The sequence below is a fragment of the Ruditapes philippinarum genome, unplaced genomic scaffold (genome assembly GCF_026571515.1).
Source record: "Ruditapes philippinarum isolate M1 unplaced genomic scaffold, ASM2657151v2 ctg552_1_1_1_1, whole genome shotgun sequence".
NCBI lineage: Eukaryota > Metazoa > Mollusca > Bivalvia > Venerida > Veneridae > Ruditapes > Ruditapes philippinarum.
The window spans coordinates 260,828-283,620 of record NW_026864408.1 but is presented as its reverse complement, the minus strand read 5'-3'; the positions used below and the strand labels follow the sequence as shown (position 1 = coordinate 283,620).

General features: G+C 31.7%; 1 protein-coding gene across 1 annotated transcript in view; it reads left to right on the top strand.

The window, feature by feature from the left end:
- The first annotated feature begins 586 nt into the window (after positions 1-586).
- LOC132725475 (cyclin-dependent kinase 10-like) overlaps positions 587-22,793 on the top strand; it is a 31,529-nt gene continuing 9,322 nt past the window's right edge. Inside the window, exons 1-8 of the mRNA XM_060710613.1 lie at positions 587-744; positions 2,070-2,142; positions 2,552-2,623; positions 6,352-6,536; positions 7,351-7,418; positions 7,945-7,997; positions 8,890-8,959; positions 11,573-11,632. Of these exons, the coding sequence (XP_060566596.1) occupies positions 637-744; positions 2,070-2,142; positions 2,552-2,623; positions 6,352-6,536; positions 7,351-7,418; positions 7,945-7,997; positions 8,890-8,959; positions 11,573-11,632 (689 nt within the window). The 5' untranslated portion in view covers positions 587-636. The remainder of the gene's footprint in view (positions 745-2,069; positions 2,143-2,551; positions 2,624-6,351; positions 6,537-7,350; positions 7,419-7,944; positions 7,998-8,889; positions 8,960-11,572; positions 11,633-22,793) is intronic.

Genomic DNA, 22,793 nt, shown 5'->3' with positions numbered 1-22,793 from the left:
ATCGATTTCATCATGCTTTCCATGAACAGACGGCTACGTCACTTTGTACCTGGTACATGTATCTTACCGGTATATACACGCTAATTGTGTAATTGAGATAGGCGGTGTGGTAGACTTTCGTTATGCTACAGTGCTGGATTATAATTGGACTTAATTATTTTGGCCCTCTGGGTGTTAAAATAGGTATTCTTTATCTGGATAACGGATAATTTGAAAAGGTGTGAAAGTCGTTAAAATCAGACAAAACATTGCATTGGGACCAGACAATTAAGGTCGCTTGTCACATATGACAGGGAGTCGTTTAATTCAGACCATTTATATAGGAAAATACGTTGGGAGTACTGAAACAAGGTCGGATAAGGCAGGGAGTCGTTTAAACCAGGGGGTCGCTAAGGCAGTCTCGACTGTAGTAAACTTCTAATTGTGTTTTAAGAGTTTTTACCAGCTGAGTTTTTACAGAAAGTTATATTATTAAAAGTTTTCAAGTTATTTTAATTATCTTTTTTTTTTTACATTCAAGTACCATGATATTGTCTAATGATACATCTGTCATCTAATTTTTCAAAGTAGCAATTTATTTTCATAGATATTGTTGCTAACTTGTCAACTGCTACAATTGTCTTTTTTTGTTTGAAGATGTCAAAATCACATCTCCATGGTGATGATGATGGCCAGTCAACAGAAAAACCAGCTTTTCTTTCGTTTCTCACGGGGAAGTGGATGGATATTCCAGAAGCTAATCAGGTAAGACCCACAGGATTGTCTCATTATAAATTAGCATTGTTTCAGTTTGTGTAATTTTATCAGATATATTAGTAAGGTTGTTTATAAAGTAAGCTTGTAGTTTTTAAAATTCTGTTGAGTGTGCTTCATGCAACTACATGTAACCAGTGTTGGTGAAATGGTGTAATGTGCGGGTGCATCATCAGCATGTTCATGACCCATTGGCCATTGCGGTTCATAACCTTTTTTTTCCCCTGAAAGTACATACCAGTAATCTTGTTATGAAAATTATCATTTCTATGCCACTTCTTTGATTTGCTCTTTTTCAACAATCATGCTGTCTGTAGATTGACAATATAGTGAAATGCTGGGACACATTTCTAGTTTGACTTATGTTCAAGTATTAAATTTAAAACATGAGTAAATATAAGAACATTGAAAAAATGGGCTGAGTAAAAATAGTGCTATGTAATATAGAAATAGTACTTAAGTAAGTATGAGCACTGTGGAGTACTTGTGAATTGGGCTGAGCACATAATAGTACTAAAGTAATAATAATCTAGTTAATACTACATGGTTAGATTCATTCATCTTAAAAATAGAAATATTGTAGAAGACTTAGGAATTCATGATAAAGTTATCAAAAGCTATGTGAAAGAAATATGGTCATGTTAAATGAATTAATCGTTTAATATGTTGCATGTTTGGCATCTGACTTCTGTTTTTCTACATTTTATTGAACAGTAAAGAAATGTCACTATGTAAGGCCTATAGAAAATATTGTTTGTTTCTCCACATGCTACCTACCTACAATTATCACAGTGGGTTACCCCAAAAAATTTATTGTCTAGCAAAATAAAAAAGATATGAGCCTATTCACGAAAAAACCAACATAGTGCGTTTGCGACCAGCATGGATCCAGACCAAGATCAGGATCCATGCTGTTTGCTAACCAACTCATTTACAAGTAGAGGAACTGATAGCAAACAGCATGGATCCTGATCAGACTGCGCGGATAATAAACAGATGCTAAACATTCACAACTTGTTTTGAACTCCAAATAATATAATAGAAAAAAATTTTTTTTTGATATTAGAAAAAAATATTTTATCAACCTACCTACCCAACCCAAACTGATATGCCAAACTGGTATGGGAAGAGGGAGGGAAAACAAAGATAAGTCTTAACAGTTTTAGTTTACTGTGGTACGATTCTAAGCTTTGTCTAGTAAAAAAACAGATGTTATGTTTGCTCTCAGTTCTTTAATTGCTTTTATTTACTTACATTGTTAAAATGATTAGAATCAAAATGTCACTGCACTCAATTATGGTTCTTTCAATTTTTAGTTTGGAAAATGTAGACCTGTGCAAGAGTTCCAAAAAGAAACCAGGATAGGCGAGGGTACATATGGAGTTGTTTGTAAGTTAATGATAATGTTAATGCTATTTAGACCAAAAAGTTATTTATTGTGTTAATAATAACATTTGATCTTTGATTAAGATCGTTGACTTCAAAGCTTTTGCCCCTCACAGATCTGGGTTTGAATCCCCCTGGGGCTTTGATTCTTTCATATGAGGAAGCTATCCAGGTAGCATACGGAACATTGGTGATTGAGGTCTTCAGGTCTTCCTCCACCAGTAAAACTAGAAAGTTGCCATGTGACCTCTACTGTGTTTATAAATTTGCAAAGGCTGTTTATAGAGATACTATTAAAGTTATGATTGTTTTATGACAGTTGTCTTTACAAACACAGAGTTTTATAAAATTATATTTCTACAGAGACAGCCATTTAATTTTTCATACTTTGGTTCTTTTTTTTTTTTATTAGATAAAGCTAAGGATACAAGAAATGGTACAACTGTTGCTTTGAAAAGAGTAAAACTACATCACGAAAAAAGTGGTAAGAAATATTTAATAGTAAAAAAGTAGCAGGATATTTTCCCTTTAATAACAAAGACAATATCAGTACTGTCATATGACCAGACAGTCATTTAAGCTTTAACTTATACATTCTGAATATCCTTCCAGTGAATATTGAACTTGTCAAATGACAAATACAACAGGATTGTGTAGTTAACAGATATATATATATAAATATCAAGGGCACCTAATATCTAAATCTTAGAATAATATTGTCTATCCATTCCACTTTACACCATTTTCCAGATCCTTTAGTCAAGTCTACTATTATAATGAGATTTAAAGAGTACAAAATAAAATTATATAGCACATTTTATGATCACTTTTCTCCCATTTTCGTGCCTTGCTTGACCAATGAATATGATTTTCAGAGGTCTGTAAGATATAATAACAATAAAATGTACTTTCTTTGGATATTCTGTGAGAAAAAAGTGATCAATTAGGATTTAGTGTGAATCTTAAAACTATGTAACAATGATGATAAAATTGTGAAGAAGATTGTATGATATTTGTGTGGTACCATATATTGCTGGATGTCTCCTTAAAGTTATGCTAAACATTCTACAGGAATACCTGTCAATTTATATGACTATCAATCATTTTACAGGTATACCAACCAACTTGTGGGTATACCATTCATTAAACAGTTATACCAATCAACCTAATATACCATTTGACTTTAAAAGTATATCAATCACCATATATGTATACCAATCATTTTCACAGGTATACTAATCATTTTCACAGGTATACCAATCAGTTCTTTATTAGAGAGAAACATTTATCTAGTTTACCAGTTAACCGAAATGTATACCATCAACATACAGGTTATACCAATTATTTGAAACAGGTATACCAAAAAGTTCATTTAGAAAGATCAAAATTTACTTAGTGTACCAGTTAAGTGAATGGTATACCAATCAACACAGGTATACCAATCATTTTCACAGGTATACCAATTATATTGTACAGGTATACCAATTATTGGTACATGTATACCAATCATTTTTACAGGTTATCAATTATTGGTACATAAGTATAAGTATAAGTATAAGTTTATTTCAATATTCCATTGGACCAAATGGTCCATGAGGATAAACAGATACATAATACATGGCAAGACAGTGTAAAGCATATACATACAATAACATGTGTAAATGGAGAAGGTATACACAAAATTGTATATCATCAATTAAAATGAACATCATAACAAAAGGACATTCAAATTTATCTAATGTTAAATAAATTACCACTGTCTAGCAAAACTTACAGAGAAGTGAATTTCATACATTGTTTTGAGTTAATTTGATAAGATACATGTATATAATATAATGCATCATATAAATTTATATTCATATTTGCTTGAGTATGTATATGCTGTTCTTGTCGAATCAAAATACAAGAACAAACATAACCATTTGTCGGTAAATTTAGATATAGAACGTGAATCAATTTAAAAACGAAATTAAATGAATTTTGACAAAAACTCGGATGTATATACTGTATAATATGAAATTATATTTATACTTGTTCGAGTACGTGTATGTTGTTCTTGCCGAAACAAAACACAAGAACAACATAACTATTAGTCAGTAAATTTAGCTATAGAGAGTGGTTCGATTTAAAAAGGACGCACAATCTTAAGAATCATTTAGCTATACATTTACAAATATATATCCTTGACATGTATATCTTCTAAACTAAAGCATTCACTAATTCAAAATTATTAAGCAAAATAATTTAACTATGCATTTACATATATATTATTGACATAATTATCCATTTCACTAAAATTTCACTTATTCAAAACAAGATAAATATAATCAACTTAACAATAATGACTACTAATTATTTGTGTATAATCTTTCTTTTCTTAGTGTAAAAGCATTGTTTACAAATTTTCCTAATTTACGTAATGTGCATACATTTTCAGAATTTAATAATTCAATGAATTTTGGCATATTTGGACGTCTCCAGTAATAAGGCGGTATCAGACTTTTTCTTAAATCATTATATACTTTGCATTCTAATATGAAATGGTATTCGTCTTCTAAGACATTACATGAAAAACATTTTCTATCATTTAAAGGAGTACTATTTGGTTTAGTCCATCTACCTGCTTCTATATGCAATCTATGAGATGATACTCTTAGCCTAGTGAGATCTTTACAAAACCGTTCAACATTGATAATATTTAGATATGGTTGAAACTTAAAAACAGAAATATGTCTATAAAATATAGCTCTACTAGAGTTATCTAATCTACTTGACCAGTTTTGTACAAATTGGTCTTTCAAACGTTGTTTCACATAAAATAAAAACAGGTCAGTATTACCAACACTTTGCATTAACCAAGCATCATAAAAACCTAATGTACATAAAAGATTTTTCACTAATGAACACCAATTTGTTTTATTTGGGTAATTTTCACAATCATTTTTTAATAAATTATAAACTTTGTTGACAAATTTATTCTCATTTGTATGTAATATTTTAACCCAGTATCTAATAATGTTATAGTATCGTATTGTCTTGAAAGATATTCTACCGAGTTCACCATATATAAAATCATTCTGAGTTGTTTTTTTAACACCTAACGTACGTTTACAAAATTGCATGTGCACTCTTTCAATTGCATTACCATGTATAAAACCCCAGACTTCGCTGCTATAATTGAGTATAGGACTAACTAGTTTATCAAAAAGATCAAATCTGTGTAAAGTAGAAATATTAACAAATTTATATAGGTATTTGTTCATTTTAAATATTGCTTTCAACGCTTGTCCAGCAATGGTATTTTGAGCTTCTGCAAAGGACCCCCCTGATGTGAAAACAATCCCTAAATACGTAAATTTGCTAACTATATCAATACAATTTTCTTTGTAATAAAAATTCAAATTTCTAGGCAGTATCCCCCCCTTTCTAAATATCATTATTTTCGTCTTAGATGTGTTCACTGAAAGTTTCCATCTATCACAGTAATCTGCTAAAACATTTAAACCTTTTTGTAGTTCGTCTTTACTATTTGCAAGAATAACAATATCATCAGCATATAAGATTAAGAACATTTTAAACATATCAACATCAATACCTTCAATATCACTTTTTATAAATTCATCTTCAAGGTCATTCAGAAACATGGAAAAGAGAAAGGGAGATAAACACTCTCCTTGTTTTACACCAAGTAAACATTCGTATGGGTCACTTAATCTATTACAATATTTTACCCTTGCTTTAACTGTTGTGTACATAGATTTTATAATATTTAGAATGTTTCCACGTAGTCCCAGTTTTATCAACTTATACCATAAATTATCATGAACAATATAGTCAAACGCTTTAGTAAAGTCTATGAAAGCACAAAAGAGTTGTCGGCCCTGATTAAGCATGTGAGAAATAAGGCCGTGCAGAACAAAAATATTATCCGTTGTTCCCATATTTTGCCTAAAACCAGCTTGCGCTTCTACATATACACCATACATCTCAGCCCAACTATTCAACCTATTATTTAGTACACGAGTAAAAATTTTACTTAAGACACATATGAAGGTACATATATACCAGTCATTTTTACAAGGTATACCAATTATTTTGTACATTTATACCAATTATTTTGTACAGGTATACCAATTATTTTGTACAGGTATACCAATTATTTTGTACAGGTATACCAATCATTTTCACAGGTATAACAATTACTTTATACAGGTATACCGATCAGTTCATTAAGAGAGATCAACATTTTGCTCAATCTGCGGCATGACAATGTTGTACAGTTGAAGGAGATAGTTGTGGGTAAAAGTCTTGACAGAATATTTCTCGTGATGGAATATTGTGAACAGGACCTGGCTTCATTAATTGATAATATGCCGTCTCCGTTCTCAGAGGCACAGGTACGTACTGGCTCAAAACATTTAACCTTACCACTCAGCTAAATGTCTTAAATGGACTTGTCCATCTTTTAATCTGGACATAAACATACTTAGGTTAGGCAAATATTTCAAAATAGATAGTTAAAAGTGATGACTATGATCAGACAGCACAAATGTGCCTGTTGGTCTTGGTCCTCTCTGGTTGCATAGGTTGTATCATTTGCATCCAACAGCCAAACAAAAGGCTAAATATCTGATCTTGTACATTTTATGTTTTAGTTTAAACATTATTTATTTTAAGCTTGATTGAAAGAAAAAAGCGTATACACAATGTGTCTTACCTGATCTGGTGATGAATCTGTTTTCTAGCTAAATCAGTGCTGTAGTATTGATGTTATTAATTATTTGAGGAACCATGATTGTGACCACAGTACAGCTTAAACCTAATATCCTTACATTGACAGGCAGACTTTTTAACCAATATTTAGGAAATAATATCCTATCCAGTGTCTATTCTAGGAGGGGGGATGTGGGGTTTGACTCATAATTTTGAGAACTCACCCTTATTTTTTCAGAGGCAGGGGGAAGTTTTTACACAGACAAAGATCAACAAATGTAATAAATGCACATTTTTCGATAAAAATTCCCTCATTTTTCAAATTCTAGAATAGACACTGACTTTCATTGCCCTTTCTAAAATTTGAATGCTTAAACTGTTGTCTGATGATTCATTTTGTTTGTTAAAGAAAAACTATATGAAAATTGATATGATTTTTTAATTAAAAAACAATAAAGTGAATAAAATAACACAAATTAAAAAACTGTTTAATTTCAGGTTAAGTGCATAATGCAGCAGTTATTTCGAGGTATCAGGTTTTTACATGAAAACTTTATAATTCATAGGTATGAATTAATAAATCCTTTCAATAATTTTCATACCCTTGTACAATGTAATATGTGATGGAGCATATCCCCTTGTTCAATTTTTTTAATAACATTGAATTATTATTAAGAAAGAAAAAAATCACTGATTTTATCGTTCTATATAATGACTGTTTGGAGTTTGAATGTGAGGAATTATATCATGAGGGCATAGCCCAAGTAATATAATGATGCAAATTGGAACAACATGTGGTTAGGTCAGATGTCTACATATAGAATTTAACAGTGATTTTATTGCATAATAGCACACACTTTTGGTCCTTCTGTGTTAAATAGGTGATCATTAGAATAATTTATATTGAACTTTTTTGATACATTTTGTTCTTATATGAGCCAATGAGCATATGATCATCCATTACTGACAAGAAATCACTTGCCTCTCACTGGTGTCGCTGCTTTGGGTTCAATTCCTGCTCGGCTGTTGAAATTATTTGGTGAAGCAATGCTTATGAATGATATTGACTAGTCATATTCTTTTCACTTTCAGAGATTTAAAGGTATCAAATTTACTCATGACAGATAAAGGCTCTTTAAAGATTGGTAAGTCAGTTTTTGTTTGTCCATCTTAAGGAGTCAGGACAAAACAATAATTTTTTTTTTTTAAAGGGAAAATTTCAAAACATGTATTGACTGAATATTGATTTGGTGCCGATGATGATCACAGAGCGTCAGAGATCGAAAATTTCACTTGTCCGCTCGTAATAACGAGTAGAATTTAAGAGAACTTGATGCCGAAAAGTCCACTTGTCCGAGTGTAATTACGAGTAGAATTTAAGAGAACTTGATGCAGGTGGAGTAGAAGAATGTTCCCTGCAAATTGTATTTAGAAGGGACAAGTGACTTTGAAAATATTTTTCGATGCCTGGGCGTGGTTGTGCTGGGTTGCAGGGCGGTAATCTGCCAGCAGGCTAGGGTTACATCTTACAGGGAAACAGATGATTATCCTGGTTTAGTGCTTCAACTGCTGAATGTCTTGGCTAGTCTTGTCAAACTTCAAATACTGTATAAGTATATTATGAGTTTAAGTGTAATTAGAATAGAAATTAAATAGTTCATCAGCCATGTCAGATGTCTCGGACATGTGGGCTGGTCATGCCAAATACTTGTGTATTGACAAGACCTAATCACTGAGAACCTGTGGAGGGTAATATTTCAGCCTTTGAAAGGGCAGAATTTCAGCCTTTTAAAGGGCAAAATTGCAGCCCTGGGAAGGGCAAAATTGCAGCCCTGGGAAGGGCAAAAGTTCAGTCTGTAAAGGGCAAAATTTCAGTCTTGTGAATGCAAAATTTCAGCAAGTGAATAGCAAGATTTCTTATAAATTTTTCTGTTCCTTGAGATGAATTGCTATTTCCACTGAAAGAAATAGAAAATACTTCTGAGTTTGTAAGCCTAATTTGAATAAACCTTAATGATACTTTCATATTTTTTCCAGCTGATTTTGGTTTAGCAAGGAAGTATGAGTTACCAAATAAGGCAATGACTCCAATAGTTGTAACACTATGGTAAGATCTCTTAAATTTTTAATTTTTATTTGGGAAAAATTGATTTAATTAGCTGACCTGAGCTTGCTCAGGGTGAGTTTTTACAGGGTGAGTTTTTACGCTGATTGAATGGTGGAGCATCTGTTGTCTGTTTTCTGTCCACATTAAGTTCATTAATACTTCAGTGGCCACATTTTCCCCTCAGTTGTCACTAAACTTGGTCAGGGTATTTTCATAGTACATGTGATTGCTCGCACAAGTTTAAATATGGATCATCTCGGATGAAAAGCTAGGTCACAGGACCCAAAAATTGTGGAAATCCTAACACTCTAGAGGCTACTGATTCAGTCCAAATATCCATTAAATTTGTCAAGGTAAATAAATAAATGAGTGATATAGATTTTATTTCACTGAATGACAGTTGTGAGATGAGTGAATGATGGGTTATATAGACTTTATTTCACTGATTGATATTTTGTGAGATAATAAATGAATGATGGGTTATATAGACTTTATTTCACTGATTGATATTTTGTGAGATAATAAATGAATGATGGGTTATATTATAGACTTTATTTCACTGATTGTTATTTTTGAGATAATATGTGAATGATGGGTATATAGACTTAATTATGCTCCCCGAAAAATTTCACCTTTCCAAAATCAATTAATCTAACGTAAATATTGTCATTCCATATAATCAGTAGAATCTATTTGCATCTACTAAGAAATAGTGGGTGAGGTTCAATAAGATGAAACATTGTAGGTAGATAGATCTCATTGAGAAGAAGTGCAGTGCAAAAGAACCATAACTCTGTTTAGCCTCATTTTTGAATTATCTCCCCTTATAGAAAAATCTTGTCCGGGGGCATAACTCTAAAACTATAAGAGATATCAACATGAAACTTTGTAGGTGAATAGATCTCAATGGGTAGATGTGCAGTGCATAAGAACAATAACTCTTTTTGTCCTAATTTTGGAGTTATTGCCCTTTGTTAATTTTAACACTGAACTTTGTCCGGAACATAACTCTAAAATTATTAAAGATATCAAGATGAAACATTGTAGGTAGATAGATCTCATTGAGAAGAAGTGCAGTGCAAAAAAAACATAACTCTGTTAAGCCTCATTTTTGAATTATCTCCCCTTTTAGAAAAATCTTGTACTGGACATAGCTGTAAAACTATAAGAGATATCAACATGAAACTTTGTAGGTAGATGTATCTCAATGGGTAGATGTGCAGTGCACGAGAATCATAACTCTGCCTTGCCTTATTCTGGAGTTATTGCCATTTGTTTATTTTTACTTTTTGAATTTGTCCGGAACATAATTTGGAAACCATAAGAGATATCAACAAGAAACTTTGTAAGTTGATAGATAACAGTGATTAGAAGTGCGGTGGAAAGAACAGTAACTCTGCCTTTCCTAATTTTGGAATTATTGCACTTTGAACTTTTCCAGGGACATAACTCTGAAACTACAAGAGGTGTACTTTCCTGTGTCCAAAACCTATTCGGGGAGCATCACCCGGCTCAAACCGGGCTCTTGTTTCACTGATTGTTATTTTGTGAGATAATAAGTGAATGATGGGTTATATAGACTTTATTTCACTGATTAATATTTTGTAAGATAATAAGTGAATGATGGGTTATATAGACTTTATTTCACTGATTGTTATTTTGTGAGATAATTAGTGAATTATGGGTTATATAGACTTTTATTTCACTTATTGTTATTTTGTGAGATAGTAAGTGAATGATGGTTTATATTGATTTTATTTCACTGATTGTTATTTTGTGAGATAATATGTGAATGATGGGTTATATAGACTTTATTCACTGATTGTTATTTTGAGAGATAATACGTTGGATTATATAGACTTTATTTCACTGATTGTTATTTTGGGAGATAATAAGTGAAGGATGGGTTATATAGACTTTATTTCACTGATTGTTATTTTGTGAGATAATTAGTGTATGATGGGTTATATAGATTTTATTTCACTGATTGTTATTTTGTGAGATAATAAGTGAATGATGGGTTATATAGACTTTATTTCACTGATTGTTATATTGTGAGATAATAAGTGTATGATGGGTTATATAGACTTTATTTCACTGATTGTTATTTTGTGAGATAATACGTGAATGATGGGTTATATAGACTTTATTCACTGATTGTTATTTTGGGAGATAATAAGTGAAGGATGGGTTATATAGACTTTATTTCACTGATTGTTATTTTGTGAGATAATAAGTGAATGATGGGTTATATAGATTTTATTTCACTGATTGTTATTTTGTGAGATAATACGTGAATAATGGGTTATATAGACTTTATTTCACTGATTGTTATTTTGTGAGATAATTAGTGTATGATGGGTTATATAGATTTTATTTCACTGATTGTTATTTTGTTAGATAATGAGTGAATGATGGGTTACAGGTATATAGATTATATAGATTTTATTTCACTGTTATTTTGTGAGGTAAATGAATGAATGCTGGGTCATATAGATTTTATCTCACTGATTGATTTATTGTGAGATAGTGATTGATTGATTTATTGAATGAATAATTGAATGTGTTATCTAACTGACATAAACCAGTAAATTTTGTATTATTGCGTTGCAGGTACAGAGCACCAGAATTGTTGTTAGGTTCTAAAAAACAAACTACTGGTATAGATATGTGGTAAGAAAATATATTTTATCTGAAGTTCATTAAAGTCAACACCTTGTGTAGTTAATTTTGTGATATCTTATCTAGATCAGTCTAAATGTTAATTACAGAGGTTAGTGCTTGTCACATACACAGTTTGTTTAATCAACATCTCCTAAACATCAGGTTGGCCCATGACCAAACTTCAAATTGTACCGCAACCACTATTTCTTAGAAGATGCAAATAGATTCTACTGATTATATGGAATGACAATATTTACGTTAGATTAATTGATTTTGGAAAGGTGATACTATTAAAATTAGATGATGAAAACTTGAATTTAAATTCAAAAGATTATTGTATAATCAGGCCCCCAGCCCTTACACATATAACATTATACATGTATGTGAGGTAATAACATGATTTATGTATTTAATTTTATGTATTTGTCAAGAAAAATCAAATAGAAAAATTCAGAAATTTATTTCGGACATAATTTATGATGCAAAGTCATTTTAAACTAATATTATAATCCTAAGTGAGAAAATGTATTCTTTCTTTTGTAGCAAAATACAAACACATATCAAGTTTCTCTAATGACTTTAATATTTTTACAAGGCATTAAATTATAAAAATAAAACATTTGATGTCTGATAATATACTTAAGGTACATGTATGTATTTAATCCTTAAGTCTGTGTAAAGGGGTCACACTAACACAAAATGGTACGGAAGTAGGAAAATTGCAATAACTTATTAACCAAAATCATCTTTCCTGGTTTTGACACCATATGACCAAAACTTTGTTGGTGCACTGTTAATCCAAACCAAAAAAAAGCAAAGATATTGAAATTTAAAGCATGGGTTGTTTAATAGTAAGAAATTTCATGTAAACTTTCAATTTATTTACAAAACGGAAATCACATAAATATTCTAGAATATTTAACGATTTGTGGCCATCTTTGATGCTATCTTGGATATCTCGACTTTGCGTTGGGGTTGGGTCAAATGAATATCCATTCCAGAAACAACAGATCTTGGCTAACATTTGAAACTTGCTGTTGGCCAACATAGGCCAGTTACCCCACTAAATAGGCTAGTTTAATAAGCTGATTTGCAACACTAAAATGGTGTCAGTCTGATGCATATGTAGATTACAAGAGCTTAAAATATACTTTAAAAAAGGACTCTTTAGAAATCTGTCCTTAAAAACTAAAATGTCCAGAGCTTAGGCCTGTATTCAGAATCGATACTTACACTCACACACATTGAGTAAATCCAATATAATTGCCAAACGGTCAAGACTGTCCTCACCTTTCAGTAAAATTGTATTCAGGTTATAAAGTAAGTGTCGAGTAAACTCGGGAAAGTTGATAATCTGTGAGATAAGGAGGGGGCTACCTTGAGATGTCCCCAATTAAGTAATACTGAATACAATGTAGTTTTGAGTATTGATTTTGAATTAATTTCATCCCATATACATTTACGTGCATCTTATACACGAACTGACAGTATTTTGAGAGGAAATAAATCTTTAAAAACAGATATTTAGTGATAGAGATGATCCCATTAAATTTATGTCAGAAGTTGAATTTTATCAGAAATTTTGATTTTCGAGGAATGTGCACATTTTATACCTGGAATGATACAAGTAGTAGTTTATTCAGCTATAAGATTTCAAGTTGGAAATTTCTCGAATTTCCTTTTATCCACAAAAACAGCAGCTGCTGTTCCTGTGATTGTCAATGTGACTGTCGATGATTCTGGACTCAAGTCCTTGGATGATTTGTCATATGCGTCAAAATATAGGTCTATGTAAATATTTATGTTTTAACCTTTTCCCTCATAAACACGTGTTTTGACTCCTTTTTGAGGCCTCAAACAGTGAAAAAATGTCCTATTTAGGCCCCAAATACTGTTTTTCGTTTGAGAAATGTTGTTAAAAAAAATGACCACTTTTTCGGCATACAGGGGTTGCCAAAAGGAGCTGTTTGGCGGTTTGAAGGGGGGGGGGGAAGTCCCCCTTATCGCCAAGAAAATTTTGGACATATGACAGGCTAAAAATGGCCTCAGGTCCATTTTACGGTGATGTGTAACCAACGCTGAAAAGCCTTTTACTCTTTCTCATTGCATTGAGAAGTTGCAGCACTTTAAAATCAGTTTTGATGGAAAAAAACAATGCAACGTAGTGATTTTTCGCAATTTTGAGATGTCCCCCTGTTGCCACAGTAACAGGAAATATAAGATTGAGCATGTTGTTACAGAAGTTATTGTTCAGTCAACATACATGTATGTGCCGAGTTTCATCAGTATTGAAGCATTTTTAGCTCGACTATTCTATAAGAATAAGTAGAGCTGTTGTAGTCACCTGAGCGTCGGCGTCTGCGTTGGCGTCGGCGTAACCACTTGTGTTAAAGTTTTTGTAATAGTTTAAATATTTTCAAAGTCCATTGACATATGGCTTTGAAACTTTGTACACTTGTTCACCATCATTACCCCAACCTGTAGACAGGAGGAGGTAACTCTATCAAGCATTTTGACAGAATTATGCCCCTTTTTCGACTTAGAATTTACTTTAAAATTTTTGAAATACCTCAAATATTTTCAAAATTCATTGACATAAGGCTTTGATACATGTTGAAATTTTATACTCTTCTTTGAGAGCATAATAGGACTCTCTCCAAGGCCTATAACTGTAACAATGGATTTAAAGAAAAATTTTGCCTTTTTCTTTATGTAGAAAATTTTACCTTTTAATCAAGGCTTTTTTTACTATCAAGCACTAAGAATAGTTGAGCGTTGCTGTCCTACCGACAGCTCTTGTTCATAGTTTTATGTAACAGGGGGCTTTTCAATGAAAACAGCCATATGCTCATGGGGTAAAAGGTTAAACAGATGCCATTTAGTTATAAGTATTTATTGTTTTGTTTGTGAAATATTAAAAATAACAGTTAGATAGAAGTTATATCATTTTGGGATTGACATAGAATTTCGAATCCATATATTTAAAGATATTTCAAAGGAAACATGACAGAAAAAAATCTTATGGCGTAATGAATAACCAGCCATAAAGTAAACGTTGATGTCGCCGGAGTATTTTGATTAAAAAAAAATTAAAAAATCCACGTAGCAAAACAAATTATCTTGAACATTTGTTTAGCATGATTAATTTAAAATACACTTTACTAAACGAATATGGTGTTTCATTACTAAGATCCAGTTTGGAACTTTAACCCATTACCCGATGAGCATTTTGTGAAAAATGGCTGTTTTCATTGAAAAGTCTCCCGTTACAAGTTCAGGTTGCTATAAAACTATAAAAACTGCTTCAATACTAATCAAACTTGGCACAAATGTTGACTGGACCATTTCCTTTGTAACAACATGCTCAGTCTGAAATTTCCTGTTACCATGGCAACTAGGGGACATCTCAAAATTGCCAAAAATCACTATTTTGCGTTGAATTTTTCCATCCAAATTGATTTCAAAGTGCTGCCACTTCTCAATGGATCGAGATAGAGTCAAAGGCTTTTCAGCATTGGTTACACGTTACCTTATGATCGACCTGGGGCCATTTTTAGCCTCCCACAAGTCCAAAATTTTCTTGGCGATGAAACCCCCCAAACAGAAGGGGGCACATCCACATCCCCCTTCTGGCAACCCCCTGATGTATCTTTTGGATGGGGGGCCGCGCCGAAAAAGTGGTCAATTTTTTAAACAACATTTCTCAAACAAAAACAAGTGTTTTGGGGCCTTAATAAGGCATTTTTTCACCATTTGACGAAGCAAAAAATGGGGGGGGGTGAAAAAGGCGTAGAAAGGCGTATATATCTGGTAATGGGTTAATACTACAGCTGTATAATGTTTCACAGGTATTTCAGCATCAAAATCAAACAGGATTATTTGTTTGGTTGTTTATTTTTGTTGTTGTTGTTTTTTTTGGCGGTATTATGTACAAAATCATTAAATTTGATTTAAGAAATTGAAAAGATTAATATTCTATATTTGCAGATTTAAATAAAACAGTCTTTCTATTTTAATTCTTTAGAAAAATAATTAAAAACTATTTAAAGTTGCACTTAAGGTACAGTTATGTCTTATGATGGTAGAAAAATGTAAACGACTTCCATACAAAATGATAATATTATATGATTATACCCTTTCCAAAACTTGAAATTTTGAGAAAGAAAAATGATAGAATTTCTGATGCATAATGGGCCTTTAAAAACATAATAAGATGATAAAAAAAGAAAACAAAATTGTGTATTGCAAAAAAAAAAATTATTGACACAAAAAATTGGATGCTACTTTCAAAATATAGTTTACGCCATTGAAATGAAAAAAGAGAGTTCTAAATGCTTGCCAGAAGCCTGTTACTACTTTCGTCCAGTCTTTCAGGCTTTTCAACATTATTTTGCTATTCTGTCATTAACTACTTGAAAACTATTAAATTCTCTTAAAATTTTTCCTCATGCTTTTGTTTTATCGAACATATATTTAAAATCGTTTTTTGTTTTGTTTTCTTTTACATAATTAATTCTTTAACAAAATTTTCCGCTTCGGTAAAACACACTTTTTTAAACAACATGGTAACACTTTTGCAATGTATATTGAGTGATGTTATGCAATAAAACCGATCAGTCAACTTTTGAAGTATCCCTCACAAGAAGTAAGATGAAGTAAACAAAATGAATACCACTCTACACATTGTGAGTTACTTACCTTAAGTCTACTCCAGCGTTACTTGAGGTGACCTTTATCTGAGTTTAAGTCGAGATTAACTTTCAGAATACGGGCCATAGATATTTGAAATATAACATCACCTTGTGGTCCTCTACAAAAGCTATATAAATCATGCCCCTGGGGTCAAAATTGATCCTTCTTGAGTTGATGTGGACTTATATAGGAAAACACATTTAGCATGTAGCCATGTGAACTTCTATACAAATAGTTACAAAAATAATATACATTGAGTCAAAAATAATGCTGTCCTGGGGGTCACTTACATAACATAATCTTATATAGCAAACAATTCTTAAAAATCTTATTTAAAGCTTGTAACATTGTCCAGAGCTTAGTTATTTTGGCATGAAATTTCACCTGGTTTATTCTCTTTACAAAAATGATAAACTCATGCCCCTTGGGTCACTTAGTTTATATTGACTTGTATAGTAAACATGTTTTTAAAAGCTTGCCATAAAACTAATAGGCACTAGTGCATGTAGCATTACCATTGACCCATCCTAGGCTGCTGTGACATGGGGTCAACTCCTTAAAGATCCTGTAACACATTTTTTTCATGGTTTTATTTCATAAATATGATGCTCAAATTAAGATTTGTCAATATTGTAAGTTCCAATAAGCATTATTTATAAAGATATTGCCGAATTTAACATTTCATGTAAGTAAAGGGAGGTAATTAGAAATTTATTTTCTATAAATTCTAAGTCAAATTTTCCAATAAGAAATGAATGCATATAATTTATTGATTAAATATAATGTGCACAAATATTTGCAGTACACATTTTACATATTCTTCGATGTTTGAAAATTGTTTGATTTGCATAATTATATACATATATAACTTTTTACAAGAGTGGTATACACGCAGTAACAATATCAATCACAAAACATACAGGATCTTTAATTGTCACTTTTTGGCACCTAACAGTGTCTTTTGGCATTAGATCTAGTTGTGTCATTTTTTTGATAGGCTTACACTGATGATGAGTATACTTGTATATGCTAAACAAACAACACCTATCCATAAGTAGGGAGGTGGGTCTTTTATTGATTTCTTGTTTTCCTCCCTGTTCTCTATAGTAAGTCGATTATTTTGAAGGAACTGGTAGTTAGCTATTTTCCCTGTCCCATCATAAGATGCAGATAAAATGTTAGTCTTTTGGCAGAAACGAAGGAAAGATATTTCTTGATTAGGTAAAGAGACAATCGTCCTACACTGTGACAGGTCTTCTGTGATTTGTATAATTTTTCCTTCTGATGCCACATAGATATTAAAGTATTGGTCTACGCATAGGCCTCGTGGGCAAGATATCTCGTCATGTGTATAGTTGCAGAGGACAGCTCCATGTCTATCCACTAAAACCACCGATTTATTGCCTTGGTCTGATATTATTATAGTGCTTTGCATTACAGCCATGTCTCGGGGGTCATTTAAGATCGGTTTGTTATGGTTATAAATGATTTGATCTTGAAACTTTCCATTGCTATCAAATATGTGCAGCTGTGGGGTAGACGTAGCTGATTTGAATTGTTCCGGGAACTTGATGCAGACGACTACTCCATTTTCTAAGTGTGCGAGACAACAACACTGTCCTTCTGTTTTAAAAGTATTTGTTAGGGAAAATGGTTCTTTGATGTACCAACTCTTTGTGTGCTGTAAACGTGCCACATACCTGTAGTTGAGAATAACATAAATAACACCATGGTCTTCTTTAATATGTGTGATTTGACCTCCTGCCCTTACCCATGGATAGTTAGAACAGAGTCCAAAGAAATTTAGAAATTCATCATCCCGAGGATAAAGCAAATACTCCAAAGAAGGTAGTCCGAGTTTACAATGAAATTTCTCATCCAGGCATGTCAAAATATGCTTGTTTGCAACTCGTCTTAGAAAACTGTTTTTGTATTGTGGATGTAGTCCTTCAAATCCCTCGTCAATATCGTAAATATCTTTCATAGCAATTGGACTTTGAAAATTCGAATTTACTCTCTCCATTTTTTTTTTTCATATTCGAAACATTTTTTATAAGTATTTAAATAAATAACGAAGTACACTTGATCTTATTCATTTCATATGTTGCATGATCAGCAAGTTTTGAATTTATGTTCTTAATTATACCAAACTACAGTAATACCGTATATTTCATATTGAACGCCCAGTCTCCAGTATACATGTTTTATAAAATACAAGATTAGCACAAATATTAATACAAATGGTGATTCCTGAGTATACACTATCCAGTGGAAAATATCATAAAACAATAAAGATTGTTTTATTTTGATTGTATATACCCATTTTTGTACTTAAATTTAAATTCCCGCTTTTAGAAAATGTAATATCCCTTCAGGTATTTATTAGAGAAAATACAGTACCTAATTTCTTTTTGTATCTGTGTAATGTGTGTATACATGCATTAATATATTGGATTTTAATCATGTAGTATGGGTGTTCAATGAAAGAACAGTTCAGTAGTGTCAATGTGGCATGTATCATATTTCATTCAGTTATTACAGCTTTAGTTCGCTATTCCTTTTATTATCTGTTTACATTAATATTGACAAATAGGGGTGTTGATAATTCTTATATAAAAGCATACAATTTATTGCCTAAATCTTAAACCACCTTAACAAATCCTTATTTTTTAACCGTTCAGCATAATAGCATAGTCGTTGAGTGTTGGCTTCGCCAGTGTAGAGACCAAGGTTCGATTCTTTGAAATGGCATTTTTTCTTTTCTTTTCTTTTTCTTTTTAGAAATTTTCAAAGAACTGGATTTTAGTTCCTCGTGAATTTATTTCACATAAGACTATTTGACAACGTTTAGTTTTACACACAATCACTTTTAACAAATAAAGTTAGAACACAGTCGTGATTATAGTGATAAATGAGGAATGTAAGAAATTTAAATATATAAATGAGCCGGAATTGTTAAAAGATGTAGCGAACTGAATTCAGAGTTTTAAATAGACTTAAGGTATTACCACCCAAATGGGCACTATAAGGGACTAAAAAATTGACATCATAGGTCAGATAATTATATACCTTAAAGTACACCGGTTATTATAATGCACAATTTAAACAAAGTTTACTGTATGGAAATCAAGTTATGGCCACTTTTCTGAACTCAAGCTAAAATGTTATGAGGGCTTTTTTTTTAGAAATGAGGAACCTTTAAATAATCTGCAGTAACATTCTAATGAAAAAAGTTTTCCCATTAACTTTTGGTGAGGAACAAATAGGAATGTCAGACATAATCTCCTTCGGACAAAATCCCCTTCACCTACCCGGACAAAATCCCCTTCATTGGTGGACATAATCCCCTTCATTTTTTTGCAAGGCTCAGGACAAAATCCCCTTCACTACCCGGACAAAATCCCCTTGTTTCATAGGTTTCTAATGTATTATTATGCTCCATAAAAATTGATGAATAATGTATTATTATACTCCCTAAAAATTGATGAATAATGAACTTTTGTTTTTTTATTTATAATTATGTATCAATAGTTACCTTTATTTAGTTTAGAAGTTTTCATTAAAATTATGGTAAATTATCAACTGCATAACACATATTTGATTAGGCAATTTCTTTAATAGTTTTAAATTGATTAGTATGAAATACATTTTTATTAGCCAATAATTGTTTCATTGATTGTATAAGTTGATAATTCTAATTGATAGATACTATCCATTGTTACAATTTCTATTGATGAAAGAGTGATAATTTAATCAAACCAATATCACTGCACTACTTGATTGATTGTTATGAATGCTTTAACAAAGCAATTTTAATGTGATTTAAATGTTGCTAATTGAATGTGCTTTTCTGCTGAAATATTTTCCACTCATTTATACATTAAGATATTTACTACACAGCATAATGCAGTATGTGGCTCTCATACCCACTTAAAAAAAACAAAAATTCCTCTGAGGGGGATTTTGTCCTAGGTAGCAATTTTATGAAGGGGATTTTGTCCACTTCAAAATTTCACACATAAAGGGGATTATGTCCACCCATGAAGGGGATTATGTCTGGATATACAAAAATAATGGAGGGGATTTTGTCCGAAGGGGATTATGTCCGTACACCACAAATAGTACCATTCAGCTAACAATCCACATAAGCAAAATTATGGTTTCTATGTAAAATTTATGAAATATGTATAAAATGTTACCCTATCCCACCAATTTTTACCACGTGTCTGACCATTTTCCTATTAAGGAAGCCTAATTTAAAAAAGCTTTAAAATTTAACCAAATGAGTGCCTGTTTTCAAAGTTTCCCTAAATTTTTAAAGAAGTATATTGGTTAATCTTGTAAAATATGAATTACTTTTACCGTCTATTTTTGATTTTTATTACTCTTTGAAAATATGATGCCAGGTACCATATTTATTACTTGATTTAGCATAATTTAGCCAATAAATACCTATATAAATTAAAAAATCAAAATGAAACACATTTTTCTTTCCTAGAGATACATAAATAATGTTAAAAGAAAAAAAGAAAGAAAAAAAAAGTTGACCCTTCTGTGGATTGAACCCACAGCCCTCATTTTCAATGTAGTTAACAGTAGTTCTAGCCTATTTGAATACTCTTCAAAGCGGAGGTAATGCATTAGGAATAGGTAATACCTTAAATTGATAATAATTTAAATCTGTTGGATGACTGTTAAAATCAAATACATTGAATTTTGCTAAATCGTTTAACTTTAAATTGTACAAAATATCAAATTAATCACAGGTTTATAAAAGAGAATATGAAAATGTTTTTAGAAAGTAAAAACCATATAGACATAAAAAAATATTGCACAATTCCAGAACTGAACTCATTTTCTTTCAACAATCTGAACTCTCTAACCATTATGCTACTTGGATTTACGGGTCTATAAATGTATCCAATTTAATTTTTCTTTATTGCAGTGAAAATGCAAAATGTAATAACTGAATAACTTGCACAACCCATTATATCATCATGGCTTGACAGATTAATGTAAAAGTTATCATGTTCGATTTATATATCACAAAAATATATCCAAAATTTAATATCTCTTAATTATATTAAATATTGATGTTAACTTTTTTAAAGGCCCATTATGCCACAGAAATGCTTTTACTATTGATTTCCACAAGCTTTTTAGCTCGACTATTCGATAAGAATAAGTAGAGCTATTGCAGTCACCCGAGCGTCGGCGTCCGCGTCGGCGTAACCACTTATGTTAAAGTTTTTGTAATAGTTCAAATATTTTCAAAGTCCATTGACATATGGCTTTGAAACTTTGCACACTTGTTCACCATCATGACCCCAATCTGTAAACAGTAGGAGGTAACTCTGTCAAGCATTTTGACAGAATTAAGCCCCTTTTTCGACTTAGAATTTACGTTAAAGTTTTTGTAATAGTTCAAATATTTTCAAAGTCCATTGACATATGGCTTTGAAACTTTGCAAACTTGTTCACCATCATGACCCCAACCTGTAGACAGGAGGAGGTAACTCTATCAAGCATTTTGACAGAATTAAGCCCCTTTTTCGACTTAGAATTTACGTTAAAGTTTTTGTAATAGTTCAAATATTTTCAAAGTCCATTGACATATGGCTTTGAAACTTTGCACACTTGTTCACCATCATGACCCCAACCTGTAGACAGGAGGAGGTAACTCTATCAAGCATTTTGACAGAATTAAGCCCCTTTTTCGACTTAGAATTTACGTTTAAGTTTTTGTAATAGTTCAAATATTTTCAAAGTCCATTGACATATGGCTTTGAAACTTTGCACACTTGTTCAACATCATGATCCCAATCTGTAAACAGTAGGAGGTAACTCTGTCAAGCATTTTAACAGAATTAAGCCCCTTTTTCGACTTAGAATTTACGTTAAAGTTTTTGTAATAGTTCAAATATTTTCAAAGTCCATTGACATATGGCTTTGAAACTTTGCACACTTGTTCACCATCATGACCCCAACCTGTAAACAGGAGGAGGTAACTGTATCAAGCATTTTTTTACTATCAAGCACTAAGAATAGTCGAGCGTTGCTGTTTTCGTACCGACAGTTCTTGTTATTTTTGGAGTCCTGTAATATTTTCCAAAAAGTTTATTACTTCTGTTGCCTTATTGCAATAAGTACATTTATAGTGATTTAGTACTTTGTATGGAAGTCAAAATACTACTTTGTTTACATTTTGCAACTTTTTTTGACAAATACAATGTAATTTCAATGTCATTTTTTTCTATCAATATACATTTAACAAGCTCTTACACTATTATTTAAACATAATAAAACTCATGGTTGCTATTTGTAAAGAAGGAAAAAATCTTGTCTGAGGCATAATGTGCCTTTAACATTTTACCTGTATATAAAAGGCTCAATGTGCCCCAAAAATCCTGCTCTTTTCATTTTTTAACACTTTTTGTTTTGATGCCCTGTTAAAATTTCCAAAAAAGTACATAATTGT